This window comes from Anser cygnoides, chromosome 1, assembly GCF_040182565.1.
Source record: "Anser cygnoides isolate HZ-2024a breed goose chromosome 1, Taihu_goose_T2T_genome, whole genome shotgun sequence".
NCBI lineage: Eukaryota > Metazoa > Chordata > Aves > Anseriformes > Anatidae > Anser > Anser cygnoides.
Window position 1 is genome coordinate 147,746,178 of NC_089873.1, and position 25,155 is coordinate 147,771,332.

Consider the following 25,155-nt stretch of genomic DNA (forward strand, 5'->3'; position numbering starts at 1 on the left):
AGGAAAAAAATAAAATAAAAAAAAATAAAAAGAAATGCAGTCCTTCAATCAGCATATGGATTAAGCTACTGAATTTCAGATTCCCAGACAATACCCAAACTAGTTGTTTGTTTTAGCTCATAGTTACACTGCTGTTGTAGTCATTTGCCCAGCCTACTCTGCAACCTGACAGCCTACTATAAGAGACACATGAAATACAGTGTGGCCCTACAGATTTAGGAAACTGATGCTTGGCTATGCTTACCATATTTACGAAATACATGAAAAGTCACTGATGTTGAAAAAAGGAATAGGGAGAAGTAAACAAAGAAGTATCTTTATTCTGAATATGTCTGGAGGTTGCTGTGTCTCTGTGAAGCCTTGTCCAAGCATGCACTGGTTTTATATGATGGAGCCATACGACCCAGGGCAGCTACCGCAGTAGCAGCAGCTGTTGCATAAACCAGCCAAGCCTTCCCATAGCAGGGAAATTTCTGTTGACCACTCCATTTGCATTGCAGAAATGTTTTTCAGTGCAAAACCAAAAGGAGCATGACTGAGGGCAAGACCAAAATTCACAATCGGGAATCTTTATCCCAGAGCAACCTTCCACAGCCATGAAAATCAGGCCGGGAGAACTGGTGAAGCTTCATAACCATGCTGCCTTTTCAGAATTACTGGATACTTGAAAGAGCTGCTGCGGAAAAATGGATGTTCAAAATGTACCTTTGTGTGCTGTTTACAGGCAGTGCAGCTCGCAGACCATATGCCAGCTCAAAACCATGTAAGTGGATGAAAATGAAGGGAGGGTCTGACAGTCGGTAAAAAAGTGTAAGGCCCACATGTAGTTTCAGCATGAGAAATTCATTTACCTGTGGTTGCACTTGTGAGAATTGCACTCAGAAATTTAAGTCTCCCCAAAAGTAATCCCCATTGCATTGTCATATTAAAACAAGTGCCAGGTGTCCTCAGGTCTCAGAGACACAAATAATTTAGGTTTGCTCAGTGTTTCACAGAACACCAATTGTTCTCCACATTCCCAGTACTCTGATGCCTATGAAGTACAGCTTGCTTTGTTACAGGGCATGAAAACATCAACACTCAGCCAAAGGAAAGCTCTGCAGTATCCCCAGTGGTTTAACTAGTGCGGTATCCCCAGAAGCTACCAAGGAGATGGCTCTCCAAGATATTGGCTTCACAGTTTAGGTCAGCTTAAGTGTCCATCTTTGGTCACCCACCCATCTTGTCTCCTCCTAGCAGTACTGAGCCTGACAACTGATTTGTAAAGGGCTATTTTAAGCCCTAATAACTGAATTACTCCAGTTTACAGCTCAGATCTATCAACACTGATGCAACAGGGAGGAGAGTGAACCCCGTCCTATAAATAGAGCATTTCTGTAAACAAGTGCTTGAAAAGCAAAGGAAAGCTGGGAGAACTAGTCAGGACCAGAGTCACCAACATGAAGTGCAGGTGAAAGGCATTATCTGCTGCAGTAAAGAAAGCAGAGAGCAGCACAGACAGAGCTGAGCCAGCTTTAATCCATACAGCCCGAGTAGAAAACCTACAGCTATAAAATATTATTAGAAACCTAAATCTTTACTCAAGGGGTAAGCCACTCTGTTATTTCCACTTGCCATGTCCTTACAGAGACTGAAAGAAAACAAACGTGGGCCAACCCTGAGCGGATGAACTAGTGGCAGCAGACACAAATCAAGCTGACGTACTCAGCGCCTTCTTTGCATGTGCTCACCAGCAAGAGAGACGATTCAAGGAGGAGAATGACCAGCAGTGGATAAGGATTGAATTAGGGATTCCTTGAGAAAGCTCAGTTCATTCAGGTCCACCTGACTTACTGCATCCGTGGATGCCACCAGAACTGGCTGATGCCCTTGCTGCTCCCTATCATCTTTGAAAAGTCACGGAGATCAGGGAATCCCCAGTAAGTAAAGAAAGGCAAACACTCTGCCTGTCTCCAGAAAGAGTCAAAAAATGATTCAGGGAATTACAGGCCAATCAGTCTCACTTGGCTTCCTGGAGACTGGAATGAAAAATTACAGAGCAGATCCTCTTGGAAGACATTTCTGGGCACGTAAGCAAGAGGAAATTGGCAACAGTCAACAAGGATTTACCAAAAGTGATTATGCCTGACCAACCTGACTGCTTCCTATGACAAAATGTCTGTATTTGTGGAGCAGTGGGTATCATCTACGTCACATCTGGCACAGATTTTAACATTGCATCCTACACTATTCTCAACACCAAGTTGGGATGTCATGGTCTGGATGGGTAGACAAGCAAATGTTTAAAAAATTGGCTGGATGGTTGGCTTCAGAGGCAGTGGTTAATGTATCGTGTTCTACCTGGAGCCGGTAACAGGTGGAGTACCACAGGGGTCTGTCTTGGGACCTGTCCCTTTTACTGTATTCTTTAATGACCTGGAGAAAGTGATAAGAGTGCATGCTCTTCAAGCTGGCAGACAACAACAAACTTGGTGACCAGTCAGTACTCCTGAAGGGCAGGGCTGCCATTCAGAGGGATCTACAGTGGCTGGAAAAATGGGCCAGCAAAAACCTTGCAGAATCCAACAGACAGATGCAAAGTCCTGAGCAAAACAACAACCACTGCCTTGCAACAGTACTGGCTGGGGACTGCTGGGCTGGGGAGCAGCTCTGCTGAAAAGCACCTGGGGGTGCTGGCAGACAATGAGCTGAACACGAGCCAGCGGTGTGCCCTGGAAACAAAGGTTAACAGAAGACTGCATTAACAGGAGCATCACCAGGAGATCAGAGAGGTATCTATGACCCTTTCTTTATTCAGCACTTGCTAGATCACATATAACATCACAGCCAGTTTGGGGCCCTCAGTAGAGGAAAAACATCAGTTAACTGCAGCAAGTTCACCAGAAGACCCCAAAGAAGGTCACGGGGCTGGAGAACTCACTGTGTAAGAACCTGACAGAACAGGTCTTGTTCAGCCTGGAGAAGAGATGTCTTTTGGCAGGGCTAGTAGCAATCTTTCAGTGCCTACAAGGTGGTCATCAAGAGGACAGATTCGAGCTTTTCCTAGTGGCTTACTGCAGCAAGACAAAAGACGGTGGACACAAACTGAAACGTAAGAAGTGTTTCAGATTGGATATAAGGCAAAAAAAAATTAACATTAGGACAGTCAAACATTGGAAGAGCTTGCCCCAAAAGATTGTGCTGTCTCCATCATTGGAAGTTTTCTAGATCCAACCAGAAAAATCCCTGAGCAACCTGGTCTGACCTCACAGCTGACCCTGCTTTCAGCAGGTTGGACTAGCAACCTCCCGAGGTAGCTTCCCACCTGAGTTATTCTATCATTCTGTGATTCTACAATAGTCAAGAGAGATCAGTTATAACACCTACAGTGTTACAGAACCGCAGCTGTAATGCAGACATACAGTAAAGGGATGCAGGAATACAAACCTTCTGAAAGTCAGTGGGACAGACGCTCCTCAGCCAAGCATTTTTGAAACCACTGAATACAGGCTTTTATGAGAAGTGCCTGAGGAGCAAAGCTTCTGCATTTTCAAAGTAACACCTGTACTGGCAAAGGCCAATCAGATTGAATGGAGATAAAGCATACGTCCAAGCTGCCTTCCAAAGTTTTGATTATCAATGATACGCAAAAAAAGAAACACATGAGTTTGATTCCAGATTGGGTTTGCTGGAAAATGTCTTAGGAAGAGGCACGATCTCATTTGTAATTGGAGTAAATCGGATACGGACTTACTGAGATAAAACAGAAAAGGATGCCCTTATTTATAAGGTAATTTTTTTTGGACTGAACTACATTTTAACTTCGAAACGTACAGCTCTTAGAAAGCACGATCGATTTATGGATGTGATACCCTTCAATCCTCACATTTTTTGATCTTTTACCAGCTGCATCTCACACTGGATGCAAATATCCAATCATACCTTCCATTTTATATTGCACTTTGGAAGCTCTCATAACTACCTGCAGGCAGCCACAAACTCCACGCTTAGCAGAGATGACTTACCGGGGTAGAGGGAGCCCCCTTCTGCAGCAGAGACTTGCACATGCAAGCCCCTGTTTTCAAGGACTGCCACATGCTAAGAGTAAATGGGTAGAAACTGGGTTCTAAATTGGTTTCCACTCTGCCTGTCTGGGTTTCCTTAGTCACATCAACGAAAATCGTTGGTGTCCTTATCAAAATATGTACAATTACATGTATATAAGTCACAATCTTATTGGGAAGACAAAGTAATTTTTGTAAAGCAGCACAGTATCTTCGGATGAAAAGGGCTACAGCTGCCAATGGTTCTTACTATTATCACCCTTCTGCTATTTCGGTCATGTTGGCTCCCAAGATTTTTCAAATCTTTGTTTACTGCTGTTTGTAGCAGTTGCCAAGCAGTTTTTTGGACCTGCTTTTACTGTACCTACCCATAGGCCTGTGCAGCCAAAAAGCAATGCCAGACTGTTTCCCCAGGAACACTGTCCATAGCACAGACAGAGGGTCTGATTCAGCGCTCTTCCCCAACAATCTCTGTGCCGAGTGTTGGAACAAAGGCCAACCACATAAAAGGAAAGTCATTTAGGAGCAGAGGAAATGTTGCTATCAGTAATTCTAGGTTGATTTTTCCTCCAGTGCTGATGTTTCTGTAGTGCAGGAAACAGTTACCGAAGGCTAGTGACCTTCCAAGTTTTTAATAATTAAGTGACTCTCAGAATAAATTTGACATTTATCCCCTCTAACTTCTTTAACAATGATTCAGTGTGAGCATATGCTCTTAGTCTGAACCTCACTCCAATTTATTAATGCTTCAAATTCATAATTCAGCTTACCAAAAATCAAGCGTGTGGAAAGAAATCTCATCATATCCGCATTAACATTAGCTTGTGGCCAGGGTCAACAGAGGGCGTGAACATGTTATTATTACCTCTTCCTCCAGAGCAAAAAGAAAAAGTGCCTGCTGAAGATCAAGCTCCACTGGCCACACAGCAGCAAAAGACTCAGCAGAACTTCTCCGTTCATCAGTTGCAGAAAATAAAATTGTATTTACAATACCCTGCTCACAATGGCCAGAGAGGTAAATTCAATTTGCAGGAAGACTGTGGAAAATGGATGATTTTGTGGGGAGGGCATAGATCAGATTTCTGGTAGAATGCAAAGTGGTAGATCCTTTGATAAACAGTAGGCTCTGGATCTGAATGAAGAAAAGGATGAGTTTAAAAGGAGAACGAATGAATTTACAATGAAATGTGTCCATAGCATGGAATCTGTGCAATGGTCAAGGGAGAGAAAAACAGAGTGAATCTAGACTCTGGAAAACTTGCATATGATCTGGAATTTAACTCTAAAAAGGCTTAGTTAAAACTAAAGCGACTATATTTTGCTAACTTCACAACTCCTTTTAAAAATCCGTCTCCAGACATCATAAAATCTATAAAAATGTGTGGAACGATTTTTGGCAAGGAAGGAAACACTGCAGGATGCAGCAATTTGCTGGGACCACAATCACATTGGCTGGATATTAGCGCCACACAATTTCATACCTTCCTCTTTGATCCAGTTAAGGTGATCTAAATGGAAACACTTATTTGAAATAATGCTCCAGCCAAATGTGTATTAGCATCCTAATACGAGAAAAGATAAGGGAGGAAAGTTTTGCGGCAGGAGAAAAGGTATATTTTCATTACTTAATGAAAGAATTGTGATAGTCTGTTTCAGACAGAGTGGCACTAACCATACATAACAAGATAATTTAAGCAGAAAGTCACCAAAGACAGAGGAGTACAGTATCAAAGCAGCAATGCCAATTCCGTATCCGCTGCTTTGATACTGTCAAGCAAATATTTAAGGCAAGGTCTTTGGAGCTAAATTAATAATTTTTAATTACTGCAGCGTTCATTTCAGCACCATCTCTCTTCCCGGCTATGCTTTTCATCGTGTATTTTCAAAAATGGTTTGTGCCAGTGAATTAATCCTACATTGCCTCCCAAAACTAAATGCAATGGACTGAGATGCTTCAAAGGGATATTCACACCCGCTATTGGCAATCGCCTTCCCTTTTCTGATTAAATGCTTGACTTGTCCAGAGTGCTGAACTAATTAAACCCGATGCAACAGCATTCATTCCGAGCCACGAGACAGCAGCTCGTATCAGGTCTGCCTCTTATCTTTATTACGAATTTGTGAGGAAGAACCCGTCAGTGCGTTATATATTCAAAAATCCTTGAGAAACACTGCTGTGCTCTTTTACAATTGTATCATGAAGAGAGAAAAAAAACGCACTATACTGTGCTTTGACACTATGTAGTATGGCTACGGTAAGTGATACCGTGCAGTATCGATACGGCTTCCTTGCTTTGGCAGCAACTGTTTCGCTAACAAATAATTTAACGGGCAGCTAATCGCGAGTTTAAAGAGAGCTTACGGATTTCCGCTGTCTGCCCGAAGACATTTTTTAAGTTACGGCACATCTTCCGCTGTCACCTTTTCAACGCCGATGCCATTTTTTTTTTTTTTAAGGTAAACCTGAGCTCCGACACACTTTCCAGCCGGCTGTTCGGCGGGGCTGCGCTAGCTGCACCCCAGCACCGGACCGCTGCGCCCTCCGCCGGGGCCCTGCCCCTCTCTCGTCCCCACCTGCCCCAGCACAGCACCCCCGGCGCTTCCACCCGGGACCGACGGACGGGCGGCTTCCCACCAACCGGGCGCGCAGCGGTAACGTACCAGCGACTTACTACGGGCAGCGGGACGCTGGAAAGGAAAAATCAACGCTCGTGAGTAACGCCTCGCCGGGCGCCAGCCGCGCGGCACGAAGCCGGCTGGGGTCCTGCCTCCCGCGCCCCCCCCCTCCCCTCACAGAGCCCAAATCCCCTCGGGGCTCGGCCCCTTCTCCACGCGGGGAGGCTCCCGGGCTGCCCGCCGCCCCCCGGGGGCCGCCTTCGCCCCGCCTCAGCCCGCGTCCCGCGGGGGGCTCACCTGTGGGGTCCAGCAGGGCCAGCGGGCCCGGCACGGCCGGGGCGCCCGGCGGCGCCATCATCCAGCCCCGGCGGGCGCCGCCGCTCCGCTCCCGCCGCCGCTGCCCGCGGAGGGGTGCGGGAGGGACCGGGACCGGGACCGCCCCGGGGGGGAGCCCGGCGGGGGGCGAGGGCGGGGCGAGCGGCGCCGCCGGCGGTGGCTTCGCCGAGGGGGGCCCTGAGGGGGAGCCGGGGCCGCCCGCCGGCCCCCGGTGCTTCGGGGGGTCCTCGGAGGGGCCCCGTGGACGGGGTGGCTGCGTGGGGCGGCTGGGGCGGCAGTCCCTCGGCTGCTGCACCTCGTCTGCATCGAATCCGTTTAGGTTTAGATCTCTTGAGGTCATCTGGTCCGACCTAGCACTGCCATGACCACCGCTAAACCGTATCACTAAGCGCCACATCTAGACGTCTTCTAAATACCTCCAGGGATAGTGATTTAGCCACTTGCCTGGGCAGCCTGTTCCAATACTTCACAACCCTTTCAGTGAAGAGATTTTGCCTTATGTCCAGCATAAACCTCCCCTGGCGCTACTTAAGGACATTCCCTCTTGTCTTATCAGTTGGTGCTTGGGAGGAGAGACCAATCCCCACCACACTATAACCACTTTTGAGGTTATTGTAATCACAGAATCACAGAATCATCTAGGTTGGAAGAGACCTCCAAGATCACCGAGTCCAACCTCTGACCTAACACCAACAAGTCCTCAACTAAACCATACCACTAAGCTCTACATCTAAACGTCTTTTAAAGACCTCCAGGGATGGTGACTCAACCACTTCCATGGGCAGCCCATTCCAATGCCTAACAACCCTTTCCATAAAGAAGTTCTTCCTAATATCCAACCTAAATTCCCTCAGCGCATCTCCCTGGCCACCCTGGTCTGTAAAATGGGCTAGCCATAAGCTGAGAACTTGCACAAACTTTTTCAGGTCTGCTCCAAGTGCAAGTCCACCTCCTCCCTGCCTGCACCCTGAAGAGATGTAGCTCTTCTTGTCTTTCAGCCAGGCACCTTTTTCCCCCAATCTACCAATGCACGCTCTGAGCAGTTCATTTTCAGGCTGACCTTTGAGTATTTTGGGGGGATGGAGGGGCAGATACTAGATTTTTATTTGTGCAGTAGTCAGTAACTTCATTCATTATATGTTCTAACTGTGTCTCAGGCTTGGCTTCACTTCTTCATTTGTTCTTGGCCTATGGCAGGGGACCAATTTGTCACCTAGTGGAGATTAGAATTATAAAGCTTTCCTTTCAGCTTTCCTCTTCCCCTTAAAAAAAAAAAAAAAAAAACAATATCAATCAGAAAAAAAATCACAGCAACCATAAATATTAATAAAATGAATAACAAAAATAGGAATCTCTGAGATACAGGTTAAGGTAGGCATAGGCCAAGACAGGCAATAGTCAAGACATATGGCAAGGCTGTTCCTTTTCTTAAAGAGTATCTATCAATTTCTCAGCCTCACTGTCTCTCTCCTTACATCTTATTTCTCATTCCCGCAATAGATCCTGCTGCTTGTCCTGCTGCTGCACAGGAACTGCTGGCTGCTGCTCTTAGTGTTACCGACTGCAGGGAGGTGTGACTTCTTTCAGAAAGAGTCTAGGAACAACTGAGAAGAAACAGCCACCAGCTACTGCATTGTCTAGATGCCTGCTGTTCCCTTTGCAGGACTTCTCCCTGCTTTCTCAGTCTTTTCCAGATTTCCCCAGGAAATGTTAACATGAAAGGAAACAACTTTCTCAGATACCACCCCTAGTCTATGAAGTCAAGTAAGTCCCGAACTAAGGCCAGCCACAAACTATGTCCACTCTGAGTCAAAGCCACTTTTTTCTCTTTGTGTCCTCTAACCTGGAGGGCTTGAAGGCTGTAGTCTGTGTAGAAAAGAGAAAAATGAGGATAAAGGTAGTATTTGTTCTACGTATTGATTACCAATTATTAACAGAAAGTAATGAAGGCACAAAGACAGAAAAGGTGATGGTACAAACGAAACATTTCTCCTAGTGAAAATGAGATGCATAAGAGTAATAACAAAGCCTCAAAAGCTAGCATAGCCCCTCAGTTTCAGGGCTGGTTATGGACAGAGATTTCCATCAACACTAAATAACAGGAAGGACTGTGGAAAATTTCCATTCCCCAGCCAGAGTTTGGAAAACAAATACCTGAATGCAGAATGTATTCTTGGGTGTGATGAGCAGTAATCTTTTTCTACCAGCAGCCACCAAACAGACACAACAGCCCAAAGGGAAGCTGTTTTCAACTTCTTTTCAGTAAACAGAAATGATCTTATAAAACCCTTTAAAAATAAGTTGATTATGGAAAATAACCTTTGATCAACGACTCATGTGTTTCACTGTAAATTTCAGGAGAGTCAAAAATAGATCTGGTCCTAAAGTCCTGGATATCAGAGGGCAAACAATAGTTAAGAAACTATGGAAAAATGATTGGTGAGTCTGCCTGGGTCTAAGTACTCAAGCATTTGAATGTGGAAGAATCATGGAATTAATTTAAATCCAATGTAAAAAAAATAACATATAGCACTCTCATCCCCTAAAAAAAGGTAGAACAGCTTCAGAACAGCTATAGACAGACTGGATAAGTAACTACCTGAAAGAGGATATTAAAGTAGTGAGTGAACCTATAGGAAAGAAAATAGGTGAGCTACATCTTGCAAGGTAGGAACTGCAGAACTAGGGAGAAAGAATGGATGTAAATCTAGCTGAGCCTGATGTTGCAAAGAAAAGGACAACAGATAATAAAGATTTCTTCAATTATATAAATAAAAGTGATTCAAAGAAGGGAGATGTATGACCGCTAGATGCTGAGGATAGGATGAAGAATGAGACTGCTTCAAATCTTGAATGAACACATTGACTCAGTTTTCAGTCAACAATTTATCTCTATGAGGGTAATGGTAGAGAACCTAAAGTAATCAAGATTAATGTAAATGACATTACCAGAAGAGTAAGTGGAGGCATAACTTAGGCTGTTTCTTGTGACAGGCCCAGGAAAACTGCACCCCAAAAGTTGCAAGAATTGGTAGCTATCTTCTCAAGTCCTAAGCAATGTTTTCAGTGAATCAGATAAGCTGGAAGTGAAGCTCTATCACTGGAGAACAGGAAACCTCTCTTACAAGAAGGCAGAGGGAGTGAGAACAGCAACTCCATGTCCCATCGATTTGACTAGGAAAAGTCTTACAGGCAAGTGAAAAATGTATTCAAATACAGTATCTTTCATCAAAACTAGACTATGTCAAACTGACAAAATCTTTGATAAGGTAAGTAATTCCTGAGGCAAAAGGAAAGCAGTGAAGCAAATCTGTCTGGATTATGCTAAGCATTTAATAAAGTCCTTCAGAGAAAATGGCTTAACTTGGAGCAGCCAGGTACAAGCACAGTTCACTCATCAGGTGTGGAGATTGCTAAAGGGGAGCCAAGATAGTGAAAGAGGCAGGCAGCCTGGGGTACACCTCAGGGACCAATCTGAAGGCAAGATCTCTGATGCTGGGTTTAAGGTATATATGTGTTTATCATCATAGAATCAGAGTGCCATAGAATCAGAGCATCACAGAATGTTTTGGGTTGGAAGGGACCTTTAAAGATCATCTGGTTCACCCCCCCTGCTATGGGCAACAACACCTTCCACTATATCAAATTTCCCAAAGCCCTATCCAACCAGGCCTTGAACAATTCTAGGGATGGGGCATCTGCAACTTCTCTGGGCAACCTGTTCAGGTGCCTCGCCACCCTCACAGTGAAGAATTTCTTCCTAATGTTTAATCTAAATCTAACTGCTTTCAGTTAAAACTATTACTCCTTATCCTATTGTATTGGGTTTATGTGGCAAAAGGGACCCCACAGTGGAGCAGGGGCAGAAAGTGACCATGAAGGAGCAGTGGAGACGAAGCATCATGGACTGACCGCAGCCCCCATTCCCTGTTCCCCTGTGCCGCATGGGGGAAGGAGGTGGGAGAGAATAGATGGGGGAAGGTGTTTTTAAGTTTTGTTTTTTTGTTTGTTTGTTTGCTTGCTCTAGCTTGTTAGCAATAGGTAATAAATTTCATTAATCTCCATATCCTGAGTCTGTTTTGCCTGTGACGATAATTGTTATCTACCTGTCCTTATCTCAACCCTTGAGCCCTTTTTATTGTATTTTCTTCTTCTTTCCCTTTTAGGAGGGGGAGTGGGAGAGCACAGCTGTGGTGGAGCTCAGCTGCCCAGCTGAGTAAAACCAACACACCTATCCCTACACTCCCTGATAAAGAATCTCTTCCCATCTTTCTTGTAGGCCCCCTTTAGGTATTTACCTAAAGGTATTTCCAATACCTTTAGGTATTGGAAGGTCGCTGTAAAGTCTTCCTAGAGACTTCTCTTCTCCAAGCTGAACAACCCAAACTCTTCATAGGAGAGGTGCTCCAGCCTCGTGGACCTCCTCTGGACTTGCTCCAACAGGTCCATGTCCTATTTGTGCTGGGGGCCCCAGAGCTGAACGCAGCACTCCAGGTAGGGTCTCACAAGAGCAGAGCAGAGGGGGAGAATCCCTTCCCTCCACCTGCTGCCCACGCTTCTTTGGATGCAGCCCAGGATGCAGGTGGCTTTCTAGGCTGCAAGCGCACATTGCCGGCTCATGTTGAGCCTCTCATCAACCAACACCCCCAGGTCCTTCTCCTCAGGACTGCTCTCAATCCATTTTCCACCCAGCCTGTATGTGTGCTTGGGATTGGCCCGGCCCACATGGAAGATCTTGCACCTGGCCTTCTTGAACTTCATGAGGTTCACACAGGTCCACCTCTCAAACCTGTCAGGATCCCTCTGGATGGCATCCTTTCCCTCCAGTGTGTCAACCACAGCACACAGCTTGGTGTTAGCAAATTTGCTGAGGGTGCAATATCTACCAGGTTTGTGATGATCACATATTTCATAAGGGTCAACAGTTGTAAGCTGAAAGAGTGTAGATATGGATTTGATATAAAAAATATTTCATGATGGGAATGGTGAGGCACTGGAACAGATTGCCTGGAGAAACCGTGGCTGCCCCATCCCTGAAGGTTGGATGGGGCTTTGGGCAGCCTGGTCTGGTGGGAGGTGTCCCTGCCCATGGCAGGGGGGTTGGAACTTGGTGGGCTTTAAGGTCCATGCCAACCCAAGCCATCCTGTGATTCTATGATTACTGAGGACTATGGGCATGGGAGCATATTAGCATATTAAAAATGTGATGAGGTGGAGTTTACACACTTAGAAACTAACTTTTATTGCAACTTTGGAGTCTCACCAGTTCAGTGAAACCGAGGAGGGATCTGTGAATCACTGACAGCGCTTCCAGTACTTGCAAGACTCCAGTGCAAAGACTGCTAAACAGATGTGTTCTGTGATGTTATTTAATAACTGCTAATTAGTTCAATGCACTGTAAGTCTGGTCGAACTTCATTTATATTTATGTTTCTGGTTGTCTTTAAAGCCAAAAGGTTTTTGTTTGTTTGTTTGTGGGTGTTTTGTTTTTTTTCCCATAATTTTGTGTGTAACTTGGACCTGAATTTTTTAATTAATATTTTTCAGATCTTTTTTTCTTAGATGTCTGGCTTATGTACCTTGCTTACATGTCAAAATTAAATCATTTGCTAGATCTGTGCCCAGAAGTCCCCATGCTTCAAGGGCAGGCTGGTGAGGGTGTTAAGAGTTTTTCTAGAGTGTGTGTCTCATGAACCGTAGGTAATTGTCAGGATAATGTTTGCATTCTCACCTAAAATGTACCCTGTCGGCAGAGGACCCGAAGGCCTCCACGATGACCTTGCTTTCTCCTACTCCTTTCCTGTGGCACACTGCAGCTTTGAAGGTTTTTGTTTTCCATCCTACAGATCATCTTTGTACCAGCAAAAGTTTTGGAGATGATGTTGGTGAAGTGAAGTTTGTATCCCATGTGTTCCTGAAGTATCTTCTATATTTTAAATAAACACAGCCTATTTGGTCTTTCCTCACAGGTCATGTTTTTTAGGCTAGTGGACATTCCCATTGCTTTCCCCTTGTCTCTGTGTCATCACAGTCTGTGTAGGCCATTTCTTAAAGGATGATGCCCGAAGGCTGGGCAATATTCAAGATCATTTTGAACTCACAGCCTGTCTACCAGCATGCTTCCTCCAACATACTCAATGGTTTCTCTCAGCTTTATGTCCTCCACAAATTTAATACACCCTGTATCCCATCAAGGCCGTCAGTGATAATACAGTGGTATCGTACAGTGGAAGCACCTCAGCACTTTCTATCTTCCAGGACCATTACTGGGCATGACACTCCAGCTACTTTTTTCATCCCTTCTGTACTATTGTAATTTAAACTATTTCTCTGTAGAAAGGTCTGGTCTGGTACTAAGTCCTATTATGTCAGCTTCTTTCTTTTGCGAGGGTTAGTTTCTCAGTAACCCCTTTTGGAAATCCATTGTGGGCTTTTGTTGGTGGCGGCAGTGTCTTTGAGAGAAGGTTGTTTATTTGTTTTTAATAAAGTTCAAAGCACAAACCCCAGCTTTTTTCCCATGACTTCTGCTCTCAGCAGGAGTTTGTTTCCTAAATGATCCTGATGCTCTTAATTCTTCACCCTAATAGTCAGAGTGTTTTTGTATTCCTCGAAAAATTTAGTGCTTGTTCCCACCTCCCATTATTTGAACCCCTAATGGAAAACCAGTAAACCAGTCATGGCTGAGGCTAAATCCAGGGCTCTTAATAAGCCAGCTCGCCCACTGACAAGGGATTATGACAGTGAGGTAAGAAGAATTCCTTTGTTCGTAATTTGTAAATAGTATTTATTGGCACGGTTACTGGCACGATCCCTCTATGAGTACATTGCTTTAATTCAGCTGGGCATTCTAAGGAAATCATGCAGGAAGCAAAAAAAGGTCCAGGATAAGTAACCATGAGGTAAATAGTCATTGGCTATTAAAAGACAATTGCAGGAGAATTCACTTCAAAAAACCTGCTTCCTGGCTCCAGCCAGTTTCCAAGGTGTATTTTGTTTTGTTGTGTTGTGTTTTGTTTTTAGTAGCAGAAGATTTAAAAGACTGTCAGCCTAAAAAGGTATAGCTGTATATAACAATGTTTAGAGGTATCCAAGATAAATGAATGACACACAGGTACATGTGTGTCAAAAGCAGGTTTAATTGCCTTCAATGGGATTTTCATCCATCAATTTATGCAGTCAGTTTTCTAACTCTTTAAGCTTTTAGGATTCACAGCATTTTCTGACAAGGGGTTCCACAGACATCTGTACGCCACGTGAAGAAGCGGGATGTCCCAGTGGGAGTGAGAAGCAAACTGAAAAGAGCTAGAAAAAAGTCAAATGTCAGGTGTATTTAGAGACATAGGAGAATGTACCTGAGGGCAACCTGTACGTTGCCCTTACAAAGAAAAACAATTGCTACACGATACAGAAAGTCATTAAGTCATTGGATGTGTACCTCTGCAAGATGGTTAGTAGAAGTGTGTTCACAATGCAGCAACAGAATGCAGCACATCAGAAGCAAGCAAAGGAACCAAGCAAAAAAATGAAATCACTTAATTTGTGTTGTGAACTGTTACATTAGTTCGTGCATGGGTAAAAGTGTATACATATGGCTGTATCTCTAGCAGTCCAATCAGAAACAGATCATCAATTTTTGGAATGCATGTTACAGGAACTCCTCTGGGAAATGAGGCTTAAATTTCAAAAATTAATTATTCCACTTCTGAAAGAATAAATCAATCTGAAATGCAGATGTGGTACTGATATTGTTTTAAAAGGCATAATTTCAATAACATTTTTAAGTAGTAAACATAAAGTTTGATTAATTATTTTGCCTGTCTCAAAGCATCTTCAAAAATTCCTTTAGCAGCACAGTGAATTGTACTATCAATTGAAATTATTTTTTTTTTTAAGTCCAAAAGTAAGTGAGGCATCCTGCACCTTTCCTCTATCAGCTGGTGCCTCATTTAGTCAAGGTGCCCTTCTTGTCTGCTGGAGCAGATACTGTTAAAGTCACGGACAATGCATAATGCAGTCCCGGTGATGGAAAAGAACTCCTTGCTCCTCTCTCTGCCCATGCGAAGTTGTTTCCTCTAGTATGTGCTCAAGAGCTTTGTTCAGTTCAGATTTAAATTCTCATTTACAAGGTTCTCCTCCTTAATTCATTTTACGGTTTAACTGCGGCTGAGGAGAGCCAAGAGGCAAGTTCCACACCAAGAACCCCCGTAAGAATTGTAACCTACTCCAACGTGTCAAGCTGATCTCATAATTGCTCTGAAGATGTACTCCTCAAACTCATGGAACTCACAGTACTCTTCAGAAACTCTGGACAATGAAACATGACATACAAATAACATTGTGGCATGCACTGAGGTTTCCACTGTGTCAAAAATTTCTTGGTAAGGAGAACAGGAACATTTGGAGGTTGTGGTGGTTTGGTCAATTGTGATAGTTTGGTCAGTTGCGAATATATTGGCTCAAACAAAACCGAGGAGCTTGAGCTTTAATTTTAAAAGGAAAGATGATGCTCCATTCTCTGTTGATACCTCTGTGGAGAAGAAAGTCTTCAATTAAAAGTTAAAATGCCATTACTTCATCTTCCAAATTCCTAGCTTGGTTCATGATGGCAACACAAAGGAAGGGCAACAGCCTGGTTTATTTCTTCTGCTTGATTTGAAAGTACCAGAATTAATGGTGCTTGTGATGACATGGGCTGCCTGTGGAGATACGGAGAGATGGAGGGTTGAAATATAAAAAAGGTGACGGGTTTTAAAATGCATTCTCTACTTTCAGGGCCAAGACACTTTCAGCAGCATTTTAGAGTTCTCCAGTCACTTTGTTTTGTAAAATAATAAATTATCAGTAACAGAGAGTTAAAAGTAGCTGGTGGACCATGACTCGCTGCCGGGCAGGTTTAACTATCCAGGAGATGGACTGTGGCTTAGCAATCCAGGTAGAGGACAAAAGATGCAGAGCCACTGCAGCCCAAACTGTTTCACAAAGGAAAAAATGTGCAGAAGAAAACTACATTTGGAAAATTTTTTAAGCATTTTCCTTCCCCCCTTCTCCTTTTTTTACAACTTTAAGGCTCTCATATCTCATATCTTAGAGGTCTTTTCCAACCTAAATGATTTTATAATATTTAGAGTAGTTAAGGGGAACACTTTACACATGTATGTCTTCCTCTTTCCCTCTGACCTGAGTTGTCAGAGGGAAAGAGATTCTGTGAAGGTGTCATCTTCTGATGCTAACAATAGTAATAGACTTGGCCTAGGAAGCACACATCACTTTTAGGTTACTTCTGTCCCCCATTTTTGTCTCCTTCAACTGTCAGGCATAGACGTTTCTCTCATGCATAGATGTACCCCCTACAACAAAGCTGCATCTTCCCTTTCTGTGGAATCCCACAGACAGAGCCCCTTGGACGCTGGATGCAAAATTCTGGGCAGAGATGAAGAGGGTGTTCCTGAAGGACCCTGCCCATCCCGCAGAATTGAAGTGGCAGGAGGAGGACAAAATCAAAGCCCTTCTGTCTTGCTTGCTGTCTTTCATGCAGAACTGCCTGCTACCCTGGAAGAAGGCCCTGCCGATATTGGCAGTGATGCAGGTGAGCTGAAGGGTGACAGTCCGGTGAGGCAGCTCAAAAGGTGACGAAGTGACTAGAGAGCTACAGCTGCTCAGGAGGAGTTTCAAAGTCGCTGGGAGTGCAGCCACAGAAGACAACCACTTTTTAATTAGTTGCTTTATTTCTCCTCAGCAAACAAGCAACAGCATTAGATAGGGAAAAAAAAAATAAAAAAAATATTTTTTTGCCTATGCATGCTTGAAAACAGATAAGAAAAACAGGCTGAGAGCAGGAAATCAGCCTCCCCATCATGCACTTTTTCAGTGACAGCAACAAAAGTGGACTGAGAGGCAAAAATCTATCAGCTTCTATGGGCTACAAGCACTGACACGCTTGGGGAGGTAAATGTGCATCATTCTTGATTTCATGGACTTTTAAAGAGACAAAATAGGTTATATGTGGAGATGAGCTGACTGTTCATAGTAAACAGATACCTTGGTAAATGAGGAACTCACAGACTGAGAATGACCATTTATATCTGATATTGCATTAACTTTGTCCACTCACATGACAACTCATTTCAACAAGTTTAAACTTAAGGTATTAAGTACCTGTAATGGGTTTGTACACGAGTTCTTAAAGAACTCTTACAGTTCTTGATTTTGATCAAGACATCATTTTTCAGGTTGCTTCCCTTAGCCACAGCATTTGCTTGGTTCCAGCATAAATGCAACAGAGTATTCATAAATTTCTGGCCCTTGTTCCTGAAGTTCTATAAGACTGTGATCAGTTACCTACAAAGCAAATTTTGTTTATGCTGATGAGATAAATGAAGCTGTAAGAAACCTGATTTTTTAATAAATAACCTCCAAGAAAACACTATTGAATATTTATTTAGGCTAATATTTATGTATCTTTCCCTTTCCAAGAACAGCTTGAAGAGTCTTGGTTTGTCCGATTTGGAGAAAAGGAATCTAAGAGCTGGCCTCACTGCTCCCTACAACTTCCTGAGGAGGGGAAATGGAGAAGGAGGAGCTGGTCTCTTCTCCTTCCTGTCTAGATAAATATTCTATTCTATTCTGTTCAGTTCTTATTCTCCATTTCCGCTTGCACAGAGCCTTCAGTGCTGGCCTTGTTGCATGTTGAGATTTAAGGTCTTAAATCTGACTGTTTCAGGGAAGAATATATTTCCTCACCTCTAGGGTCATGGGGAGGGATGGTGAAGGGCATAAGGACAGGAGGAAAAGCACTGTGGAGATAGTATAGGTGAAAGATCCATCTTCAGAAAGAGAATGCTTGCTGAGAACCAGTGCTGTCAGGAGTGCATCACTTGTTCATCCTCCGTGGCAGCAGCAGTCTGAATGCACCAGGGTTTTATAATACAAAAAATAAGCCCGAAGGATACAGGTCAGGGGAACAGGGTGCAGGTTAGATGTTAAAAAACACCTGGTGAATGAAATGCAATTGCACATAGCTAAAGCCGCCACACTAGCATTACTCCCTTCTATGGGCATATCTATTTCTATTTAAATATGTATACAGACAGGCTCATGCATCCTATTAGAACATGCTGTTGGATTCTTAAACACATGAGTTGTATCATACATCCTTAGTGGGGCTCAGCACCAGTAGGATATTTTACTGTAGCTACTTGTAAATTTTTGAATTTATATTGACCCTTTCCTTGTGAATTGATCCTAAGGTCTATGCATATATGTGTTACCATAATTAATCCTAAAGACACAGTTTACTAAGAGAAATAAGCCATTCCTTTGATCTCTTCACCATCTCCCTATTTTTTGGTGTGTGGTCAGGCACCTCTCTTCAATGGTTTCCAATGTTTGTGGCATGGGATCATTGCCCCACAACAAAGGAGTGAAGGATTTCCCCTTGGATTACTGCCTCAGTGTTGTTGTACGTCCTCAGCCTCATGTTATGCCCACCGAGGGACAAGGAGACAAGAGACTTCCCAGGATGGCACTGAAGTCCCTTGCCATGATGGTGGGCAGCTGATGGCTCCCAAACCGAAGGCTTCAGCCCCCATTGCACAAACATACCTGCTCCTGCCCACATGCCCCTGCACCTTCCCTAGGAAGATAAACCTTTTAAAATAAATGTGAATAACAATTTGACATAGCTCTTATAATGCTTACTCATCAGTGTATGGGTTTATACAGAGATAAGCTGTTTCTCGAACATCTATGCAAACAAAATTTCACCTACACAAAGGTTATGAACAACCTATAATAAAAGTAACATAATTAGCATAGCCTAGACATTCAGTTATAAAGAATAAATGTTTGTGAGTCTGGTTTTCTATTGGTCTCATTCTAGTAAAATCAAACCAACAAACCTCGAAATGGGAACTTTGCATTAAATCTGAATTGCATCAGCATTCATAAAAGTGGATGCTGGCTTTGGGGAGGGAGTTTTGGGGAGGGACTCACTTTTATGGCTCCCTGTATCTGCTGGGCTGCACAAGGCAAAAAGGAGACAGGGGACCTGGTTAAAAATAGCTGCTTGCTGCATTTGAGTTAAACAGCTCTCCACGTGCTGTGCATGTTTCATTTTAAATAATAGTTACCCAAGGTCCAAATGAGCCAGTGGATGTGATCACACCTACTAGTACACAGCGGCTCATTGCAAGCGCTATAGGTGGTTACTGCTTTCTCCTGTAATAATACTTTCAAAAGGGCTTTCATTTGGCTGTTAAGTTTTAATTCATGTTCTTTTAAGTAAAGGCATTTTTCTCTCAACATAACTCCCTCAGTAATAACTAAGTTTACTGATCCACTTTATAATCCCTGGAGGGCTTTCTGAGCAGAGATTACAGATGTACATTTCCAAAGTTACTTTCTAGTCACTTGGGAGCACTTATGTCCTAAACCAAGTCTGCTTGTATGGACCTTGATTTTACATTTCCTTTGCATCCAAATTCCTGCTGAGCGTAATGCCAGCCTGGCGTGCACAAGGGACGTGGCATGAGACCCAAGGGCTCTCTACCCTGACAGTACACTTAGGATAATTTAAGATATTGAGTCTGGCCCTTCTTACATCTGTAGGAAGCTTTTATGCATGATGTCAGAATCTGGCACAGTTTAGGTTAGCAAAGTCAAATGAGCTAAGCCTGAAGTCACAATCTTTGGAAAACAGAAATTCACGCAGTTCAGGGAAAAAAAAAAAAAAAAAAAAAAAAGGAAATATTCAGGGCATGCAGAGTACAAATTAAACACAAGTTTCCTGAACACACTAGCTAAGCTGGAACCCCAACAGAATTCATTCGTAAGCTACAACATGATTATGAGAGTTATTAAATATCAACATATAAGAAATAGTGTGATGCTTAAAGACCTGGGTATGGAAAAGTTCCATTCCCAGTCATTGTTTCATAGCTATATGTTAAATCTCTTTACAGATTCCTGGCCGTTCTTCCTTCAAATCCTGTACTAATCTTTTCAGAGGCAGATAGTTGAGTGCCACAGGGCTACTGTCAACACCATTAGTGGTAGGTACACCATTAATCCATGTTCTCCGTGGCCCTTGACTGCAGTGCGGTACACAAATACAGAGCTTCTCTCTCCTGAGTGCCTTTGGAACACGTCTCAGGTGGTAAGACCCTGGGCCGAAACTCAGCCCTGCTTTGGTTCATTTGTAGTACAGGAGAGGAGAAATATCACCTGGGTTGTTACGTGGCACATCTGAGAAGCTGACTGCCAAACCTAATCTACAAACCTAAATTCTTCCTGTGCCTTAAAAAGGAGACTAAACGGACAGAGGCATCTGCCTGCAGCCATTTAGGATGTATCTAAATCTTGGAGAATGGCATTGCTATAGACCACTCTTCGTGATCCTTCCTCAAACTCCATACACACTGCGTAATAGTCCCTGGGCTGCCTCTGTTTCCAAGGTCTGAATTCAACTTGGGCAGAACTTGTATGATCATCAGCTTATGGAAGAACACCTATAATAACATGGGTTGAACCAGTGTGTAAATGTTACCTATATCAGCTTTCTGCCAGGCTCATGTGCATGGTGTTTGTCCTTGATGAACACAAGGCCACTTTCCATTGCACTGGGAAAAAGGATAATAAATTTTAAAAATGATAATAAAGCAATATAAGCCATGGAAATATAGCAAGAACTGAAACCAACATTCCTGCTATAATGAAAGCAATTTTTGAAAGTGGTCAAATAAAAAATGCACATCATTCTAATTCTTGATGTATTTAGGTTGTTCTTTCTGTACACAAGTATTTAATAATTTTAATTACTACAGAATCCTCATCAGTCTAGAGGACTTCCACACAGTTCAACAAAACCATCGTAATCAGTCTGGAAGATTATGGCCACCTGTTGACAACAAACCTTAATCTTACCCAGCTTTTAGAGACTTTTAATTATCAGCAAACAATCCCCATGTGTGCAGGTGGGTGTTCAATTCTGCTTTGGACATAAACGCCTACAATTTCTTTTGCCCTTTTAACTACAGTGCACCATAAATAAACACTGCATATTCCCTTCCTAGAGCACTTTGTTCCATTTTTTAGTTCTTACTTAGATTGTGTTCTTTTTAAATGAGAAGCTACTTGCTGATTTATGAGCTGCTATTTTCTTACTGTGTATAAAATTTCCTGCTATACAACATCCAATGTTTCCCTACCAAACAAAAGACATCAGGTCTTTAATCTTAATATTATCTCCTCGTGTATTTATACGTGACAGTTGTTTGTGGGAACCTCTATCCTTTCCATTTTGACGAACGACACCTTTAGGAGAACATGCACAGTGAGTCTGAAGTGTTATGTGCTGTTCATGCAGCATCTGCTGGCTTCTCATATGAGGGAGGATAAAAGAAGGGCCAGTACCTGCTTTCGAGGGTCTAAGTCTTAAAAGAAAGGAGAAACACAAATGGAAAGCAAAGCAATGGGACGCGAACACCCCAGTGGGGTTGGAGGGTGGCCATGTCCGGCCTACTCAAGAGACTTTTGTTATGCTTTTCTCCTGACTTGCTCTGGAAATGTACCTGAAGCAGTCGTGCTGCCTACAAGTATTTTGGGGGGTGCCCCTGGGAAGGGTCCTATGGGAGCAAGAGGCCGAGGCAAAGCTGAGGCAGAGGAGGGAGAAAGCAAGAGGGAGGATTTAGGGAGAGCAGGGAGATCGGCAACAAACGAAGAGGCTTTTTAGCTCCTCGGATAGCGACCGTGCTTTCAGCAAGACATAAATTGACCCTAACCTTGTGGTGACTTTACAAATAAAAGATAATTTTTTAATTAATTGCACAGTGAACAAGAGAGAAATGAACGCTTCTTTTCTGTAATGATGATTTGCGTTTGGCGGTGCTCTCCTGCTGCCTAAATAAATGGCAGGCCGAGCGGTGTGGTGCTCTGGCAGGGCTTCTGCAATCGGATTACCTCCCCTCCTCCACTGGGTATTGCAGAGCAGTCGCTCCTAATTGTGATCCGATCTGATTACTGACCATTGCTTCTGATCATGCTCCATCTCTTCCCTCATCTGCTTTTCATCTTTTGCATCGCCTCCCTGTAATTGTGACAGACCTGCCTCAAGGCCCCAGGTTATTTCCTATCGTCTTTGGGTGCAAGAGCTTGGGGGATTTTGACAGCTCTGCTTGTTCTGGTGCCGTCCATCTCTCTCCTGAAGCCCTGGCTTGTTGAGATGTGACACTAGCCAAGAACAGGAGCGATTTCTCCAGGTGCTGGTGGCCCGAGCTCTGCCTCCAGGGTTGAGGGCCCTGAACCAGCATGGCCTGCATGTGAGGACGCTCTTCACATGGCTCGGCAGGACCTAGCGTGCAGGTACCACACTCTGCTTTCTAAAAATGTTCATGCCAGCCATCCAAGCAGCCAGACACGAACCGCCTCGGAGTCCCTGAAGTAAATGCATTTCTTGCTTAACATCTGAGGAGTCAGCCAGCCCTGCTTGCCAGGAAGATGATTAGGGCATCATCTGGGGGCTGGAGCAGAAGAAAGGAATAAATGAAAGAGATGATAAATCCATCTATTCATATTACAGGTCATGAAAGGGGAAGAACTGGCAAGCACCTGGCATGTAAAAGGCTGGTCTGCAAGTTGGGAGACAAGAAAGAACAGAGCTTGGCTGGAGCCGGACTTCTCTGGCGGAGCAAAGAGACCCCATAACCTGAAGCACCACAAGTATCTTAACCAGTTATACAGCAAATACTGAATAAAAATAAAATTCACTTTGGCTTTGTTACAAGTTCGGCTGCACACCCTGTAGCAGCCAGCCCTGAGCTGCGGTGCCGCATACAGCAACACCACTGGAAATTTCGGAAAGGGAAATTGAACACCGAGTCTGTATTGCTGCTATCGATTACTTTGCTTTCATTTATAAATAATGCCTGGGTGCTTAGGTTGCCAGTTAGGATCTCTAAGACTATCCGGGGTGATATCTCGTTCCTTTAGAAAGACTTGGTTTAAGACAGTATACTCTCTAAGCAGTGTCACTGCAGAAAGAAAGAGGCAATACAGCCAGAGAGCCAGCATCACTCACATGGAAAAAAAATAATTTCTCATTCCATATCAGGAGGAAACTGAGATCTTCCATCCTTTTTCCCAGGTGAAAACAGAGATACCTACTTCCAAAACCGTCAGCCGCCAAGAGGCTGAAAGAGGTTACTTAGGGAAATGCTGAAGTTTTGCACTCTGGTCCCAGAGTCATATTGACCAAACTGAGAAAGCAAATCCATATATCCTGATGAGGTCTGATACAGGAGCTAGTGCGTGGCACAAGTACCTATCTGATGTGGGGATACACAGGACATCTGCTTCTTCATGGGCACGCCCAAACATACATGCAACATTCAAGGACCAGCGAACTTGGTTTATATGAAGGGAATTAAGTACGGGCGTTTGCTGTGCTGCTACAGAAGAAAATCCTCCAAGCAGCTGACTTGCCTGTCGAAATCCAGATAGTATTGGCCCCTTTGAAATGGAGGCTCCCTAAAGTGAGATTTCTAATGTTCTCTCACAGTCTAAAATAGACACCAAACTCCTGTTTGTACAGTCTCTTTGATATGAATAAGGTTCTTTTCTTTTGCAAGTTATTGCTAGCCAATATGCAGATAATGTACCTGTCCATACAACATCAGAGTCTGTAGGTTCAGCCTCGTGTGGTAACTGTGCCTGTGGTGTTCTTCCACCGGTTTGTGAGGAAGAGCGTTGCCTGGGAAAGCCCTGCTTAACCCACATTTTGGTCAATGGATGAATGGAGGTTTCTGAAATCAAGTTATTTCTCTCCTTTCTTTCTCTCCAGGGGATTTTTATCCTTGTTTTATCCAAGCTGAGAGCTGTGCAGTTGTGCTGCCTACCAATCCCCTCTAACAACATTTTAACCCACCCCAAATTAATCACACCTGGCAGAGGGATGGACTTCTAAAGATAACCCAGCTCGGGAAAGAGGCAACCAAATAATGAAGGGAGCAGGAGCAAGTTGGTGCCCTCACTGCAGAGGGGTTTCAAGGAGAGACCAACCACATCGGGGGGACCCCAGGGAATTTACACAGGGGAGGGGAACACAGGGTACAGCCTCTGCCAACTCTGCTCATCGTGAAGCAGCTTGTCTTATGCCAGCTTCAAAAACACAGGTGGGCTGCTCGCACTGACATCAAGCACACATCTGCACATAGGTGAATTGCCTCCCTGCCTTTCAGCCTCCCAGTAAATTCACAGGCATACGAGGTGTGCTGGGCTACTTCAGTCCAGCTCAGTTTTGTTATATCTATCTGATCGGATTTGTTCTTTTGCTAATAGACAGTGTTCAGGAGGTGTCCCTGGCACCCTTCCCTTCAAGAATCAATTGCTGAGTGCTTACAGAGAGCCACTTATGGAGAAGGATATCTAGTAAAGAGCAAAAAAATTAAGTCAGCTTTCTTTCTCTCTTGCCATGGGTTTGCTACTCTAACAGTCTGTATATATCATCATACAGAGGAGGACAGCATTTCTCCTCCACACAGTCCTTGCCCCATAGTCACATTAAATAGAAGTGATGGTGTACTGGCTAGTTTCCTAACCTCAAAGCCTAAATGCTGATTTGTATCACAATATCTCATCATTGTCCTGGAAAAACCGTGAAGTCCACTGAAGGAAATTATGACGGACTGCAGTCACAGGAGGGAGAAGCCAAGTTTTCTGCCACAACCCATCCAAGTGGCATGCAGCAGCCAGTAATACCTCTCCAGGTACTGTGCTGCTTGCAGGGGGGGGCTTCTCCCAGCAGGAAACAAGGCTTTACACTTCCTTATTATGAAAGGACATCTGATAGCCCAGATCGTCCTACCAGACAATCCATCATTTATTTATTGGGCTCTAATGGGATTGTATAGCTGTCTGCCCCTCCTGGATGCATCCTGCTTTCTGCTCTGCAAGTGACTGATAGGCACCCTTAGGATTGTGGTGCACAGATGCATTGATTTTACAGGGAGGAGACATTTCTTAAATTGAATGCTGTGCCCTCCTCTCCATATCCAGAAAGACAGAACTAGAAGAGACACAGAGATGCATCAGGATGCATCTCTGCATCAGCAGCCTGGATGATCAAAGGTACCAAGTGGCCTTTGCACCAGTAATCACTAAATAGAGG

The 25,155-nt window shown here is 43.8% G+C and overlaps 1 protein-coding gene and 1 long non-coding RNA gene across 5 annotated transcripts in view; one reads left to right on the forward strand and one right to left on the reverse strand.

Annotated features, from left to right (window-relative positions):
- The window catches only part of TMEM255B (transmembrane protein 255B), a 72,697-nt gene extending 64,990 nt beyond the window's left edge, over positions 1-7,707 (reverse strand). The window contains exon 1 of one of the 4 annotated variants that reach the window (XR_010827019.1): positions 6,957-7,707. Coding sequence is in view for 3 of the 4 variants with exons in the window: in XM_048077917.2 (XP_047933874.2) it covers positions 6,957-7,392 (436 nt within the window). In the remaining variant the exon portion in view is untranslated. The remainder of the gene's footprint in view (positions 1-6,956) is intronic. The other 3 variants (XM_048077917.2, XM_048077916.2, XM_048077921.2) reach the window with 3 other exon arrangements.
- Positions 6,450-11,628, forward strand: LOC125184522 (uncharacterized). Its single transcript, XR_007168664.2, has 3 exons — positions 6,450-6,754; positions 8,496-8,759; positions 9,990-11,628. It is a non-coding gene; the product is annotated as an uncharacterized lncRNA (long non-coding RNA).
- Positions 11,629-25,155: the final 13,527 nt, after the last annotated feature.